General features: G+C 41.0%; 1 protein-coding gene across 8 annotated transcripts in view; it reads left to right on the top strand.

Annotated features, from left to right (window-relative positions):
* WDFY3 (WD repeat and FYVE domain containing 3) overlaps nucleotides 1-16,037 on the top strand; it is a 262,135-nt gene that overhangs the window by 67,068 nt on the left and 179,030 nt on the right. For all 8 annotated transcript variants that reach the window (XM_073340560.2, XM_073340559.2, XM_073340566.2 and 5 more), the window contains 3 exons: nucleotides 2,053-2,176; nucleotides 9,910-10,019; nucleotides 12,811-12,972. In XM_073340560.2, coding sequence (XP_073196661.2) covers nucleotides 2,053-2,176; nucleotides 9,910-10,019; nucleotides 12,811-12,972 — 396 coding nt within the window. The remainder of the gene's footprint in view (nucleotides 1-2,052; nucleotides 2,177-9,909; nucleotides 10,020-12,810; nucleotides 12,973-16,037) is intronic.

The following is a 16,037-nucleotide window of genomic DNA, read 5'->3' as shown; positions in this document are numbered from 1 at the left end:
AGCTTTCTTGAGAAGATGAGGGTTTTTTGTTTTCCCATAGGTAGCTTGTGAAAGCTCAAGAAGAGCTGAACAGAGTCATTCTTTACAGGACTTCATATAAGCTGGTTTTTTGTTTGTTTGTTTTTAATGTGAGTAACTGCAGAGTTAGCGCTGTTGCTGTTCAGCTATTATCTAGATCAGTGTTTCCTGAACTTGGGACACGGCTTGTTCAGGGAAAGCCCCTGGCGGGCCGGGCTTGTTTGTTTACCTGCTGCATCTGCAGGTTCGGCCGATCGCGGCTTCTACTAGCCGTGCTTTGCTGTGCCTGGCCAATGGGGCTTGCGGGAAGCGGCGGCCACTATGTCCCTCGACGCGCGCCGCTTCCCGCAGCCCCCATTGGCCGGGCACAGCAAAGCACGGCCAGTAGAAGCAGTGATCGGCCGAACCTGCAGACATGGCAGGTAAACAAACCGGCCCGGCCCGCCAAGGGCTTTCCCTGAACAAGCGGCATCCCAAGTTTGGGAAACACTGATCTAGATGGTTCAGACAGTGTATAGAAGAGAGTTATAGAAATGTTTCATGGAACACATGCTACTAGAGCAGTTGCTACTTATACAGCATGTTTTAGACCTGTTCCTCAAATTGGGATTTGTAAAGTGGCCATGTGGAAGACACAGCTGTTAGGTCTGATGCCCAGTTTGGTAGGGCAGTTATCCAGTCTTCATTTAATTAGGACACTGTGTCCCACCATCTGTTTTTCTTATGCTGCTGAACTAACTATTGCAAGAGTGGATATATGCAAAGGATCTATGAAGAAGAAGAAATGAAGGTTACTTACCTGTAGCTGGAGTTCTTTGAGGCGGACTCTACGTATTCACTCTCCCCTCTTTTCTTCTTCTTGCCTGTGGACTCTTAGTTAATCTATGCTCTGCAGTAGCGGTATAAGGAACTGAGGTGGCAGTTGCTGCTGCTGCTGCTTCTCCGTTTTTATAGCCTCACCTTCAGAACGTACTTGAACATTAAGGGGAGGCATAAGAGGGGTGCATGAGTGCTCTAGCAGACACTGCTTACAGAAGATTCCACTGTTCTGCTACACTGGTCAGTGCCTGTCCCAAGAGTGTAAATATGAAGAGTCCATCTCAAAGAACTCCAGTGCCAGATAAATAGCCCTTGTTTTGGGCATCTGAATAAAACTTCATTTTCAAAAGGACTGAACACCCAGTACACCACTTATATTCAAGGGGAAAATCAGAGCATGGTTATTTAGATGCCTAGAAAATAGAGAAAATGGCTTGATTTTCAGATGTGTAGTGTACCTGAAGTTCTCATTAGTGTCAGTGGGAGGTGTACGTGTTTAGCAACTTTGAATAATGAGGCCATAAGTGTCTGAGTTTAGGCATCAAAACTGGAAGACTTTGACATTTCTAGTTTTCCTTTTTCAGAGCTTACAAACTACTGCAAGTAATAGGCATCCTCCTCACTTTTGTCATCCCTCAGACCTCACTGCTGCTGCAAAGAGAAGAGGTCTACCCCTTCTTTGCTAGCTTCCATTTTTCTTGGGTCCTCCTTTCTCGTGAATAACTGTAGTGCCTGTCTCTTCCCAAAGTGCTGCATCGTGAAGCTAATGTGATACTTGAGTTTCAGTACTTCTGTTTTATTGCTGCCTAGAGTTCCGAATAGCAGAAGAGAAACAGAAAAAAGCATTGGCAAGTTAAAAAACTGTGTCAGAGTGAAAGTTCTGAGCAGTGTTAAAGATAGTGGAGCAGGCTCAGGAACACAACCCTCCATTGGCTTCACTCATATTTAGAAAGCTAACTTTGCAACCATAAGGGGTAAAAATTTAACTTTTTAAAAAAAAATGGGTGTTCAGATTCTTCGTAAGTTGACAAAATTGGTTTGCTTATTCACCGGGACAGATGGATTTGTCACGCCCTGATCTAACAAAATGTGTTGAATTCAAAAACTTCTGTTCAATTGTGTGCTAAATTCCTAATGGTAAAAGAGATTTGGTTGCAAGTGAAAAACTGCAACAGATATTACCACATTACAAAATCTGTTTTCTCTTGTCTTTAGGTGTTTGGAAATGCTCCTCCAAGTACAATGACAGAAAAATTCTCTGACCTCCTACAGTTTACTACACAAGTGTCACGATTGATGGTGACAGAAATTCGACGGAGAGCATCAAATAAGTCCACAGGTAGTGCATGGGGTGACAGACTTGGCCTAGTAAAGTGTGTGTTGTGCATTCCAGTGAAGTCAGTAATGTGCCAATGAGCTCTCTTCTGTGAGAGCTGTATGGATGCTTATAAAATGAATATTGGGAGGGTGCAGCATGTATTTATAGGTTTTTACACTCAGATATGTTATCTCTAAAAGCATTTCTAAAGCACCGTAGCTAATTATTATCACAAGATAATAGCAAGTTCATTCCAAAATAAGACAAAAATCCTCAGACATAGAAAAATGTTGCCATGCTTCTCTTCTGCTCTGTTTGATAAATGGCTTTGCATGGAGGTGAATCTTATATTGTACCTTGAATATGGGAAGTCTTGAGCTCTTCTTGCTTTCCTCTGAGAGTTGCCTAGCAGGCGATTCACAGCTGAGAAGACTCTGCTTCTGTCTTCTAATAGCGTTACCATGTGTTATCTGCTAAGGCTCATTTGTGTCTCTGGTGGTACTGAGGAGTGGCGGCAGCACAGAGAGAAAAGATCCTGTCCTTTCAATGTTTTAAGGATGAGGACCAGTATCTCAGTTTGGATCTGGTGGTGAATGAAGAGAGAGTGCAGATTGCAGAGTGCTGACATTAAATGCTCTTATGGTCTGTTCCATTTATGAAGTGGGGTGTTGTGTGTTGGACCAGCTGCAGTTTCCTTCTGTTTCTCAGGTAGACTGAGTTACAGTAATCCACTCCAAATGGCTAAGTGCAACAGGATTCCAAGGTTGTGTATTAAGAAAAATGTGGAATTAGAGAGAATCCAAAGGAGAGCAATGAAAATAAGTAGTTTAGAAACCTGACCTATAAGGTAAGGTTTTTAAAAAAACAAAAACAAAAAAACTAGGCATACCTAGACTTGAGAAAAGAAGACAGCCTTCAAATAGGTTAAGGGCTGTTATAAAGAGGATGGTCCATTGAATCACTGAATCATAGGGTTGGAAGGGACCTCAGGAGATCATCTAGTCCAACCTCCTGCTTGAAGCAGGACCAATCCCCAATTTTTGCCCCAGATCCCTAAATGGCCCCCTCCAGGATTGAACTCACAACCCTGGGTTTAGCAGGCTAATGCTCAAACCACGGAGCTATCCTTCCCCCCGTGTATGATATGTTATTCTCTATGTCCACTGAAGGTAGGACAAGAATTAATGTGCAGCAAGGGATATGTAGGTTACATAGAAAGATTTTCCTAAAAACTGTAAGGGTAGTTAAGTACTTGAATAGATTACCAAGGGATGTTGAGGAATCCCTGTCATTGTAGGTTTTTAAGAACATGTTTGGCAAACACCTGCCACAGATGTTTAAGATTTGCTTGGTCTTGCCTCAGCATGTAGGGGTTGGACTTGAACTGCTTTCCAATCCTAAATTTCCAAGATTCTATGAGTTTTGATGAGTCTGGTACTTCAGTGGACGTTATGCATGTTTATCTTGAGAGAATTTGGTTTGTAAACACGCTTGTAGATCAATAAAAGCTGTTAGTTGTATATTATTGTATATGTTATGTAAAAATCTATACACTTTGAGGTATGAGAAGAAATGATTTTAAGAGAAATTTGGTGCCTTAAAAGGGAGGGGAGTGTGTGCGCGTGTTTTGAGTAAAACTCTGTACTAACCTTGCCTTTAGTTAATTGAAATTGCTTTATCTGTTTTTATAAAAGTTCTGAACAATTGTCTCTATAAATGGAACTTGGCTTATTTGCATGCTATTTGGTTTGTAGATTTTGTATCCAGTATTTAATGCTGACTTTTCATAGACAATACAGAATGCTATGGTGCATCAGCAAACTAACACTGAACTACACTAATAACTAAATTTTGCACATAGTGAACAAACAAAAAATGCATCACAGGTAGTAGAGAAAGTACCTCACTACAGTGTATAAAAATAATGAATTCTTAGGAGACCTCACAATACCAGTCTGTTTATTACTATCTTGTGCAAAGCGGAGACAGACATTATTTTAAATGAATTATAAAATGCATGGATTAGTAAAGCGCACTTATGACGTACTGTATTTCTTGCTTTTGGTGGGCTCTGATCAACCATGCTAAGTCATGGTTTTATATTCTCATTTCAATTTTGTATTTGGGGAAGTTCTTTATGGAATAGACTTTGATCTGAAATCTGTCACGTAGTATTTATTTAACTAAAGACAATACAGCTAAGCTCTGCCAGAATTACTACATCAGTAAAATCCTGTTATTTAATGTTACTTTAAACCTAGAGATAGTGAGTTGTGGTTAAGGGTTTTAGAAGAACCATCACCTTTTGTTGACACTTTCAATGCATATTTTTGATGTTAAAAATTTATATAAATAGAATTAATGTGCAAAGGTAGGGGTGCCTCTAAAAGCACTCCACTTCGTATTTTCTCTACTCAGTTTTGATGGTCAGTTGCCAGTAAATGTGGAAAAATTTTATCCATGGACAATGGATTACTAGTTCCTTCTTTACAAGTGTTAAAATGAACAGGGAAGTCAGAGTAGGGAAGGCTGCATGAAAAAATAATTTAAAAAATTCGTTAACTAGAATCCTTTGTGTAATGTTGATACACCATTTACATCCACATGCAAAATCTTTCTAGCCACACTGAGAACACATTTACTTTCCTCCATTATTTACTATTGTTTTTAAATTGCTGCAGTTTAGTAGTGAACAGGTTAAGAATTGGTTTGTTGAAGGACTGCTGTGACCCTTTTTCTCTTGACTTTCAGTGTATGTAGACTGTAAATGAAAAGATTTGGTTTTGAAGATTGAGGAGTCTGTTTTTGTTTTTTTTAAAGTAGTGTATATGTATCACTTGGATTCTTGCCAATTACTTCCTTTACTTTATACCCTTGCAGGAGGTGTAGAAATGTATAATTATTAAGTATATTAGATCTACAAGTCGATTGATTGACTTGTGTATAGTTCTAAAAGTTAGGTGCAGATGCCTAAATGCATAGAGCAGATGTGAAAATAAATCTTTCTCTTTGTGTAAAATAATTATTTAAATGGAAAATTTCAGTCGTCTTACATGTCTCTTTTTCACCAGCCCTGGATCAAGTAAGACTTGTGGCTATTTTAGCAACAAGAAGAAAGTCAAGGAAAGTATGGGCCCCTTACTGAATGGGGGAGGCAACCTAGTGACAGAGGATGTGGAAAAAGCTAATGTACTCAATGTTTTGCCTCTGTCTTCACGAACAAGGTCAGCTCCCAGACCACTGCACTGGGCAGCACAGCATGGGGAGGAGGTGACCAGCCCTCTGTGGAGAAAGAAGTGGTTCGGGACTATTTAGAAAAGCTGGACGTGCATAAGTCCATGGGGCCGGATGCGTTGCATCCGAGAGTGCTAAAGGAGTTGATGGATGTGATTGCAGAGCCATTGGCCATTATCTTTGAAAACTCATGGCAATCCGGGGAAGTCCCGGATGACTGGAAAAAGGCTAATGTAGTGCCCATCTTTAAAAAAGGGAAGAAGGAGGATCCTGGGAACTACAGGCCAGTCAGCCTCACCTCAGTCCCTGGAAAAATCATGGAGCAGATCCTCAAGGAATCAATTCTGAAGCACTTAGAGGAGAGGAAAGTGATCAGGAACAGTCAGCATGGATTCACCAAGGGCAAGTCATTCCTGACTAATCTAATTGCCTTCTATGACGAGATAACTGGCTCTGTGGATGAGGGGAAAGCGGTGGACGCGTTGTTCCTTGACTTTAGCAAAGCTTTTGACACTGTCTCCCACAGTATTCTTGCCAGCAAGTTAAAGTAGTATGGGCTGGATGAATGGACTATAAGGTGGATAGAAAGCTGGCTAGATCGTCGGGCTCAACAGGTAGTGATCAATGGCTCCATGTCTAGTTGGCAGCCGGTATCAAGCGGAGTGCCCCAAGGGTTGGTCCTGGGGCTGGTTTTGTTCAATATCTTCATAAATGATCTGGAGGATGGCGTGGATTGCACCATCAGCAAGTTTGCAGATGACACTAAACTGGGAGGAGTGGTAGATAGGCTGGAGGGTAGGGATAGGATATAGAGGGACCTAGACAAATTAGAGGATTGGGCCAAAAGAAATCTGATGAGGTTCAACAAGGACACGTGCAGAGTCCTGCACCTAGGATGGAAGAACCCCATGCATCACTACAGACTAGGGACTGAATGGCTCAGCAGCAGTTCTGCAGAAAAGGACCTCGGGGTTACAGTGGACGAGAAGTTGGATATGAGTCAACAGCGTGCCCTTGTTGCCAAGAAGGCCAATGGCATTTTGGGATGTATAAGTAGGGGCATTGCCAGCAGATTGGGGGACGTGATCGTTCCCCTCTATTCGACACTGGTGAGGCCTCATCTGGAGTACTGTGTCCAGTTTTGGGCCCCATGCTACAAGAAGGATGTGGAAAAATTTGGAAAGAGTCCAGCGGAGGGCAACAAAAATGATTAGGGGACTGGAACACATGAGTTATGAGGAGAGGCTGAGGGAACTGGGATTGTTTCGTCTACGGAAGAGAAGAATGAGGGGGGATTTGATAGCTGCTTTCAACTACCTGAAAGAGGGTTCCAAAGAGGATGGCTCTAGACTGTTCTTGGTGGTAGCTGATGACAGAATAAGGAGTAGTGGTCTCAAGTTGCATGGGGGAGATTTAGGTTGGCTATTAGGAAAAACTTTTTCACTATGAGGGTGGTGAAACACTGGAATGCGTTCCCTAGGGAGGTGGTGGAATCTCCTTCCTTAGATATTTTTAAGGTCAGGCTTGACAAAGGCCTGGCTGGGATGATTTAATTGGGGATCGGTCCTGCTTTGAGCAGGTGGTTGGACTAGATGACCTCCTGAGGTCCCTTCCAACCCTGATACTCTATGATTCTATGACTTACCAATTCGGTTTTGTTCACCAATAGCCACAGACAAAAGATTGCTGACGTGACACGTTTAAAAAATTGAAACCCCCCCCTCCCCTCCCCATTCTTACTCCTAAGATCATGGATGGAGGCTTCTGTGTGTGTGTGTTCTGTGCTCTTCATTCTTCTTTAACCTTCACTTTCAAAGAAATCTAGAAAAATAAGTCTTGTCTTTTTATTTTTATTTCTTGGAAGCCTCTGTTGAATTCCCTGAAGATGGATCCACTGCACTATTTTTAAGGAGGTGTGCACGTTCCTCCCAATACAGTAATTTCAGATTGGATCAATCTTGTTGCTTGAGCTACTACAGTAACTCCTCATTAACATTGTAGTTATGTTCCTGTAAAATGCGACTTTAAGCAAAACGATGTTAAGCGAATCCAATTTCCCCATAAAAATTAATGTAAATAGGGGAGGTTACACACACACACAGACACGCACACACACACAATATAAGCTTTAAACAAACAATCTAATACTGTACACAGTGATGACGATCGTGAAGCTTGGTTGAGGTGGTGGAGTCAGAGAGTGGGATATTTCCCAGGGAATGCCTTACTGCTAAATGATGAACTAGCAATTGGCTCAGCCCTCAAGCATTAACTTGTTGTTAATGTAGCCTCACACTCTACAAGGCAGCACAAATGGAGGGAGGGGAGACAGCATGGCAGACAGAGACAGCAACACACACCGTGCGTGTGTGTGTTTAGAGTGTGTGTGAGAGAGAGAGATGCGCATTTTCCCGCTCTTAGGTATACTATCTTGTTAAGTTTATCAGCAAGCTGAGACCAGCAGCTGCTGCCAGGAAACTCCCTCTGTCCTGAGCCCTGTCCTGTCGTGTGTGTCCCCTGTTCTATGGAGATGGGGTAAGTGGGGTGCAGGAGCAGGGGGGAGGGGGACACCCTGACATTATCCCCCCTCTGCTACCAGCCTCCCCCTTCTCTCCCCCTCCCCCCCCCCGCAAACAGGAGGCTCTTGAGAGCAGCTTCAAGGCAGAGGGCAGGAGCAGCACATGGCAGTGGGGGGAGGGACAGCTGAACTGCTGGCAATTGATAGCCTGCTGGGCGGCTGCTGCACAGGGAACTTAGAGGAGCAGGGAGCTGATCAGGGGGCTGCCGGTCCACCATGGTTCCAAGCCCGCACCAGCTAGCTGCAATGGACTGCTCTTCCTGCAAGCGGTGGACAAAGCAGGCAGCTGCAAAACAATGTTATAAGGGAGCATTGTGCAACTTTAAACAAGCATGTTCTCTAATTGATCAGCAACTTAATAGCGCTAACTGGGACAACTTTAAGTGAGAAGTTACAGTATTTGGAAGCAAGACAAGGTGGATGAGGGAGTGTCTTTTGGTGCTTCTGTTGGTGAGAGAGACATGCTTTCCAGCTTATACAGAGTTCTTCAGGTCTGGAAAACTTACTCAAGGCAGGTCTAAACTTAAAATGCTGCACTGGTGAAGCTGCAGCACTTCAATGAAGATGCTCCTATGCCAATGGGAGAGAGCTGTCCAATCAGTGTACACCTCTACCCCGATATAACGCGATCCGATATAACACGAATTCAGATATAACGCAGTAAAGCAAAAATGGTTTTCTGTCTTGTCTACAACATTGTTTTTCAAACTGGGGGTTGCGACCCAGTTATGAGGGGGGTTGCAAGCCACAAGGCCAGCATGTGGCCGCAAATTGCGAGCCCCAACCCTGCGCCAGGCTGTGAGCCCTGACCCCGGCGTGTAGCTGTGAGTCCCGACCCTGACCCCTGTGCCGGGCTGCAAGCCCTGACCCCGACAGGGACGTGCGGCTGCGAGCCCCGACCCCAGGCTTGATGTGAAGGATGACATCAGACACGCCCTTTCTAAAACAAAACCAAGAATAAAACTTCTTGTGTGAAATACTGTATTAATAATGGAAATGGTCGAGGCCAAAGCAAGTTCGATATAACACGGTTTCACCTATAACACGGTAGGATTTTTTGGCTCCTGAGGACCACATTATATTGGGGTAGAGGTGTAGTTAATCCACCTCCACAAGAGGTGGTAGAAGCTCACCAGTTGACATAGCGCTGTCTACAGGGCGGGGATTAAGGTAAGTATAACTAGGTTGCTCGGGATGTGTGGATTTTTCACACCCATGAGCGAAGTAGTACTGACATAGGTGTCAGATTTCAGAGTAGCAGCTGTGTTAGTCTGTATTCGCGAAGTATAGGCCAGACCTCAGGATGTCACAGCTAAATACAAGGTGGAACAGATTGTTTACCATAAATAGTTAACAAATATTTCAAGGGACCATTCAAGATGAAGTAGCCTGTTAATACCCCTCTAGTCATAGGGAAGAAAAGGAGGGGGGGCAAAGCTGCTGGGGTTATAGTTATATAGGTTATAGATGGTTGTAATAAGCCATAAATCCAGTGTCTCCATTCTGCCCATGATTTTTATTATCTAGCGAAATTATGAATTGAAGTTCCCAGGCTCGTCCTTTGAAAGTGTTGTGCAGGTTTCCTCTGAAGATGAGGACTGATAGGTCTGATATAGTGATTGCTTTGTGAAAAGTGTTCACCCACAGGTGATGTGGTGTTTTTCTCTCTCATCATTTTTATCGTCTGTCCAGAGGATGAAAATGTCATGGATGTATATCACATAAATCATTGGATTCATGGTGCATTTGTGGTGTACCTCATCCAGTGCACTAAATGCCCCAATAGCAGCTACATGGGTGAAACCAGACAATCACTACACTCTCGAATGTACTCACACTGGAAAATTCAGAATTTAACTTAAATTCTGTGTGGTGCTTGTAAAGAAGATCCACTTTCCATGCTGCATGTGTTCACGTAGTTGGCCTTGCTTTTTTTCAACAGAAGCTGCAAGTCGTGCCATAGTCCAGTTCCTGGAGATCAATCAAAGTGAAGAAGCCAGTAGAGGTTGGATGCTGCTCACTACAATAAATTTACTAGCTTCATCCGGTCAGGTTAGTTCTTCTTTATGATAATGAAAACCAAAGCAGGAAGAATGTTTTAACCAAAATAATGTTTTCAGGATTGCAGCATTTCTCATTAAATAGCACATGTGAAAAGGGGCCCTGGGAACATCGAACAGTGTCCTAATTCCAAAGCTTACAGGTCATAAAGTCCTTTACATCTCCTTCCTATATTGAGGTTTAATTTTATTATAGTGTCTCTGGAGTGATGCTGTAATGAATTGAAGTTGCCTAAAAAAAGTCCCCTGGCGCTGAAATTTATGTCTTTTCTTAGCTCACAGTAAAATAATTTTTAGGTAAAGAAGTAATAAATCAGAAGTGGCTTAAGAGAAATTTCACAGAGTCTAAAAAGTGCTTTTTGCACCTTAAAATCATTTTAAAACTGGAATAACTCAAAAATTCTTTACTTTAGAAGCAAAAACGAAACAAATTCTTGTGACCAGGTATTGATGATGATCTCTTTGGGGGTCTAGATTTGGTTAAAGATATAAATAACCGTGAATTTTTTTAAAATTATTTTCTGTTAATGCATCATTTATTGAATTAATGTCATTTTCTGTGAAAGTTTTAAAATATTCACTGAATAGTTGGTAAACAAATTTCAACCTATAAGTTGTTCGTGAAGTGTTCGTTTCCCTGCTAATTATTTGTGGTAGTGCATAACTAATCCTCTAAGGGCTTGTTTGGACAGAGTTAGTTTGCTGCAAGTGGGGGTGTAAATCTGCAGCACACTAACTGTCCATGTGGACCCTGCTTCTGCACACTAAAAGTTCTTCCTTGTGCTTTAACCTACTCTTGTTTCAAATGGAAGTAGGTCAAAGAGCACTAGGGAACTTCTAGTGCTTATGGACCCTGCTAGTGCAGGTAGTTGGTTCTTGGTCCACTAATATTTTGAGGATTTACACCCCAGCTTTCCATGCACTAACTCACCCTCTATGCAAGTTGTAAATCACGTGGTGGTGTTTATTCTCCATGACTGGATAAACTGAGGTAAGGTCTACACTACACACTTCGGTATACCGGTGTCACTCAGGGGTGTGGAAAAAACCACACTCTGGAGTGGAGTAGTTATACCAACCTTAACCTCCTGTGTAGACAGCTCTGTGTCAGCAGGAAAGCTTTTCCCACCAACCTAACTGCCACCTCGGAGTAAGCAAGCCGATGGGAGAGCTCTCTCCCGTTGGCTAAGAGCGTCTTCATCAAAGTGGTGCAGCTTTGTAGTGTAGACCTATATAGAGACAATTAATAAAGAAGAAAATACATTTCTGGTAAGATTAGTTTGGAAAAAATCTTTTATATTTTGAAACCTTTGGAATTTGGGAATATTTTCACTGATAAATCAGCAGTCTGAACACTCAGAAACAATTAATAATTTGGTCCCATGAATAACAGTGGAGTGAACTCCTTGTGCTTACTAGGAAAAATATATGTAAATCTTTTTTGTTATCTAACCACCTATAATGGGGAATGTGTATTTTGAAAAACAATAGTTAGGAATATTTGAGAAGAATAGAATGATCTTTGCTACCAAACTAAGATCTCACTGTGAAGATGAAAGAAAAGTCTGTACGAACATGCAAGAACCTAAGATATCCGTAACAGATATTAGTCTTTGAGATGCTGATGGCACCTTGACCAACTGTTCTTGTCTCTTATCCTTATTCTATATCCTTCCATACTCTTGAATTGTGTATGATCATTAAATTTGTTAATTCTAAGTTGGGTATTTAAGGGCTATCTGCATTCAGTATGCTGATTCCTGCAGAGCATGTGGAATTTGATTTTGTCCCAAATGGATATCTTTGCAGGCTACTTGGAGCATCTTAAAAGACAAAGAATTTGGGAATAAATAGTACCCCATTCATGGAGGCCACACTATATAAAGAGATAGTGAAGCCAAAGGCAACCATGAGCTGTATTACTGTGGCTCTGCTGGCTGGCCTTCTGACACACTGGACAATTGCATGCTGTCTTCTCTCTGCTCCCTGATTATCTGTTCATGTATCTTACCAAATCATCCTACCTACTTTACAAATAATATCAGACCCCACCTCCCAACTTTTCCATTCTCCTCCAGATGTTTTCACATTTTCTTCCACGCTGTTCTGTATGCATGAAACAACGTAAAGCCAATACCTTCTCCTTCCAATCCAATCACACTTCCATGATGACTGCAAGAAATATCCAACTGATGAGGTCTAGATTGAGGGCCTGAGGGGATTGCTGATCTTTACATTATTTTAAAAAGCTTTATAGTTTGTAATTGCTAAGATCTATCAAGCTGATGTAAATTATGCTTTTATCGTTGTTGTTTTTGTCCTCCATTCTCTCTTACTGTTTGTTACATTGTTGTCTTGTCTTGTGGTAGGAATTGTCTTCCTCTGTGTAAAGTAATGACTCTAATCCTAATTGAAGCATTTATATGCTATTGTCATATGAATAATTAATGGTTATTTTATTACTGTTGATATATTTAGACCTTTCTCTGAGTGTTGTCTTGTTTTTCCTCTATTTTTTTTTTTTCCTGTTTTGAAAATGTTGAAGAATACATCATTCATCGGTACAGCAGTTTGGATGCTTGTTAAATTTATAGGAAGGAAAACGTCAAAGTTTTATGCAAGCTTCTATCTCTGTGACTTCCGTTAAAGGCAATAATTTGCATAATTAAATCATTCTTTCAAACAATACAGAATACCTTGAATTTAAAAGAAAATTATGTTGTATTTTAAAAAAATTCACTGTTACAATATGGGGAAATGTTACTGGCTTTTCTGTTTTTCAGAAAACAGTGGACTGCATGACGACGATGTCGGTGCCTTCCACGCTTGTTAAATGTCTATATCTGTTTTTTGACCTTCCACATGTGCCTGAGGTAGTTGGAGGAGCGCAGAATGAGCTACCTCTAGCAGAGCGCCGAACGTTACTACAGAAAGTCTTTGTACAGGTAAAAAGAAAATATAGGTGTTGAGTATGTAGACAGACGTTTTTCTCTTTTTTTCTTTTTTTTTTAAGAAGGGGCGGTATGAAAAATGGAAAGAGGTGGCTTTATCTGGTATCTCCAGAAATTGCTGTTGATCTGAGCCAGTGACTTCATACATGGAAGTTTTTTTGTCTCTGTTTGTTAACAGAGACAGCTGGCTGTTAGCAAAATGAATTTCCCTGCCAGCAGAGTTGAGATTGAGTACTTTTTTTCTCAGAAAATATTTTGTCTTCACAAATGAGTGTAGCACTTGAACTGGGCTGCTTAAGAGGGATGACATGCAGACCACTTCCTCCTCCTCCTCTCCCTACCTCCCCCCTCCCCCCCCCCCTGTCGTGTCTTATGTCTTTAGCCATGACAGTCATTTGAGTAAGTACAGTAAAAATCAGCAGCACTGATATTAATTAGAAGATTATTTAAAAACATGCCACCTTTATTTCTAATAGGGAAATAAATCACCTTTGTGTGGCAGGAAAGGGAAGTCACTATTGTGGCTTTCCTGAATGACTTAATTTAAGTCCTTTTCAGCAGAACAGAACGAATCAGTCAACTTATTGCAGTTTAGTCTGTGTACTTGACTTGGAATTTAACTTCACCGCTTTAACTGAAACCCCCCCACAAAATAATAAGAATAAAGAAATAAAGATGGATTTTACCGCCGCATTTTATATAGCTCATACAATTATCTTCACTCTGTTTGTCAATGGAAGGAAGAGGGTAGACGGCATATTTTTTTAACCTTAGAAAGGGTTGTATTATGTTAGTTTATAATCAGATGCTGATAGACAATTATATGTCAGTTGATATATCTGTTCTAGCTCCGGTGTTCTTTTGTGCAAGGTGCTGTGCTCCCTCAACTCCTTTTGGCACACAGTACAATTTAGGTTTGGCATTATGGGTTTAAATATCTGACTAGATACATTAAACACAATACATTTTTATTGGTAATAAATTTTGAGTAATTAAAAATGTTTAGACTTGCACATAATGAACAAATGTTCCTGGAATATCAACTTTTTGGTGTGCTGTTCTTTATGAATGACACTTTGAATAAAAGGAAGAAATCCTAGAGAAGCTAGGGTCCTGTACCTTTATGGAAGAAAAAACTGACTGAGTCACTTGGTAGTCTGTTTGTAAAGAGAAAGCTAACTTCCCATTTGAAAGATTTGGAAATATCATGAATGCACCTTTGGCTGTTTCTCTGTCTTGTAAAAGGTTTTTTTTTTTTGATGAGGCTTCATCTTCCGAGTGATCTTTTCAAATTTTAGCCTTTGTCAGTTTGGCCATACATAAATATATTTGAGGCCACACTGAAACCAGTAAGCCATTGTGGCTTTAGACAGTGTCTCATGAATGTTCTATGTGTTGACAGAATAACTTCATTCTCTTGAGTCATAGATTGTTCTTATTCTTTCACTTGGTGATAGGCTTTGGTTATTATAGACTTATAACACCCTGCTATAATTCAGAGAGTTTACACTTGACAAAACGAATATCTTGTCTCGTTCATGAAGTCTGAAAATTCAGAGCAATTCCTATTCCTCACTCAAGTTACTACAATTAAAAACAAGCGAAGGTTCTTTGAGTGTGGTACTCATTACTTATTAACAACCAATTTGTTGGTTGAATTTAGATTTATTCTTCCTCCTAAAAATGATGTCTCTTACTTGTCTTCAGACTTCTTGTTGTGAGTACCTTTTCTTTTGGCTTCTTTCTTTCACTTCGACCAGTCCACATTTCTCATGTTAAGAAAATTTAATAAACTATTCATTTGGTCAAAATAACCTATATGCTTTTAAGCAAAATGCATACCCATGGTACTCTTTGCATGTTGTACCTATTTGTTGTGTTTCTGGAAGGCCCCTGAGATCTCTTCATTCTGTCAAAGCTAGATGTTGATATCATTTTTCAACATTTATATTGTAGTGTCTCGAGGTTTCAGTCAACTTAGGGCCCCATTGTACAAGGCAAAGTACAACATGGGTATGTCTTCAGTGCAGAGTTAGCCTGGGCTTTTATTTGAGTGCTGCCCAACCCCCTCCTATCCATTCTTGAAAACCTCTTTCCTGAATTCAAATAGCACTTTCTATCCAGACTAGCTGGCATGACTGGGGTATGAGTTAGAGCCTGGGTTCTGCTTTCATTTGGGCTGGTAATCTACCCACTTTCCAGTGAGGACACAGGCTTACATAACTCAAATGCTGATGGTTCTCTGTTGCCTTCCTATAATTCACCCCATGTGCCCAGAAGAACAGAACAAGTTCTCCCACAGGTTGTTGTGAAAGAATGGTAGAGCGTCTCACTTACTGCAGCACTAAAGAACCATGTGATATGGCCCCAGAAGTCCTAGTAACACATACAAGGTAGCACAGCAACTCAAGTAGGGCTTTGCAGTGTGGCTGCTCACTCCTGGGCAAGGCTAACTCAAGTGCTCAGGCCTGGGTGTTGATTATCCGAGTTAATTCTGCACTGAAGACAGCCATATTAAGTAACCTTACTTGCCCCAATGATTTGCCTGCTCTTCGTTTGGCCAAGGAGGCATGGATGCTGCTCTTCCCATCCCATCCAATCAGTGCTCTTCATGCATTAGAAAGCATTAGGGTGGTTAGCTTGTTAACACCTCTATTCCTGTTGCAAGAGTTGAACATGCTATCTAGGGAACAATTCTGTCTCTGGCAGACAGTGCATTAATGGAGCATATTTAGGACTCAAACTCTGATCCCTACATGGCAGCATAAAACACTTAAAGTAGTCTGCTAGTTTAGCCCTATTCATTACGTTTTAATGGGCCTGAGGGGTGGAATAACCATGAACATTTGAAGACCAAATCTTAGTCTTATTTAACATGGATGAAGGTAATTAAGGCTATTCAGGAAGTAATATGCAAGGTAAAGAACTGCACATTACTTTGCTAATGAACATAACAGTTCTAATTGGATGATCTTTTTTTTTATCAGTTTGTGTAAAAGTACCAATGAACAGAGTTCTGCTGTTAAATATTTTACTGTCCCTGTGCTGTTTTAATAATT

The sequence above is a fragment of the Lepidochelys kempii genome, chromosome 4 (assembly GCF_965140285.1).
Source record: "Lepidochelys kempii isolate rLepKem1 chromosome 4, rLepKem1.hap1, whole genome shotgun sequence".
Classification (NCBI taxonomy): domain Eukaryota; kingdom Metazoa; phylum Chordata; order Testudines; family Cheloniidae; genus Lepidochelys; species Lepidochelys kempii.
This window is presented reverse-complemented; position numbering and strand designations above follow the sequence as displayed.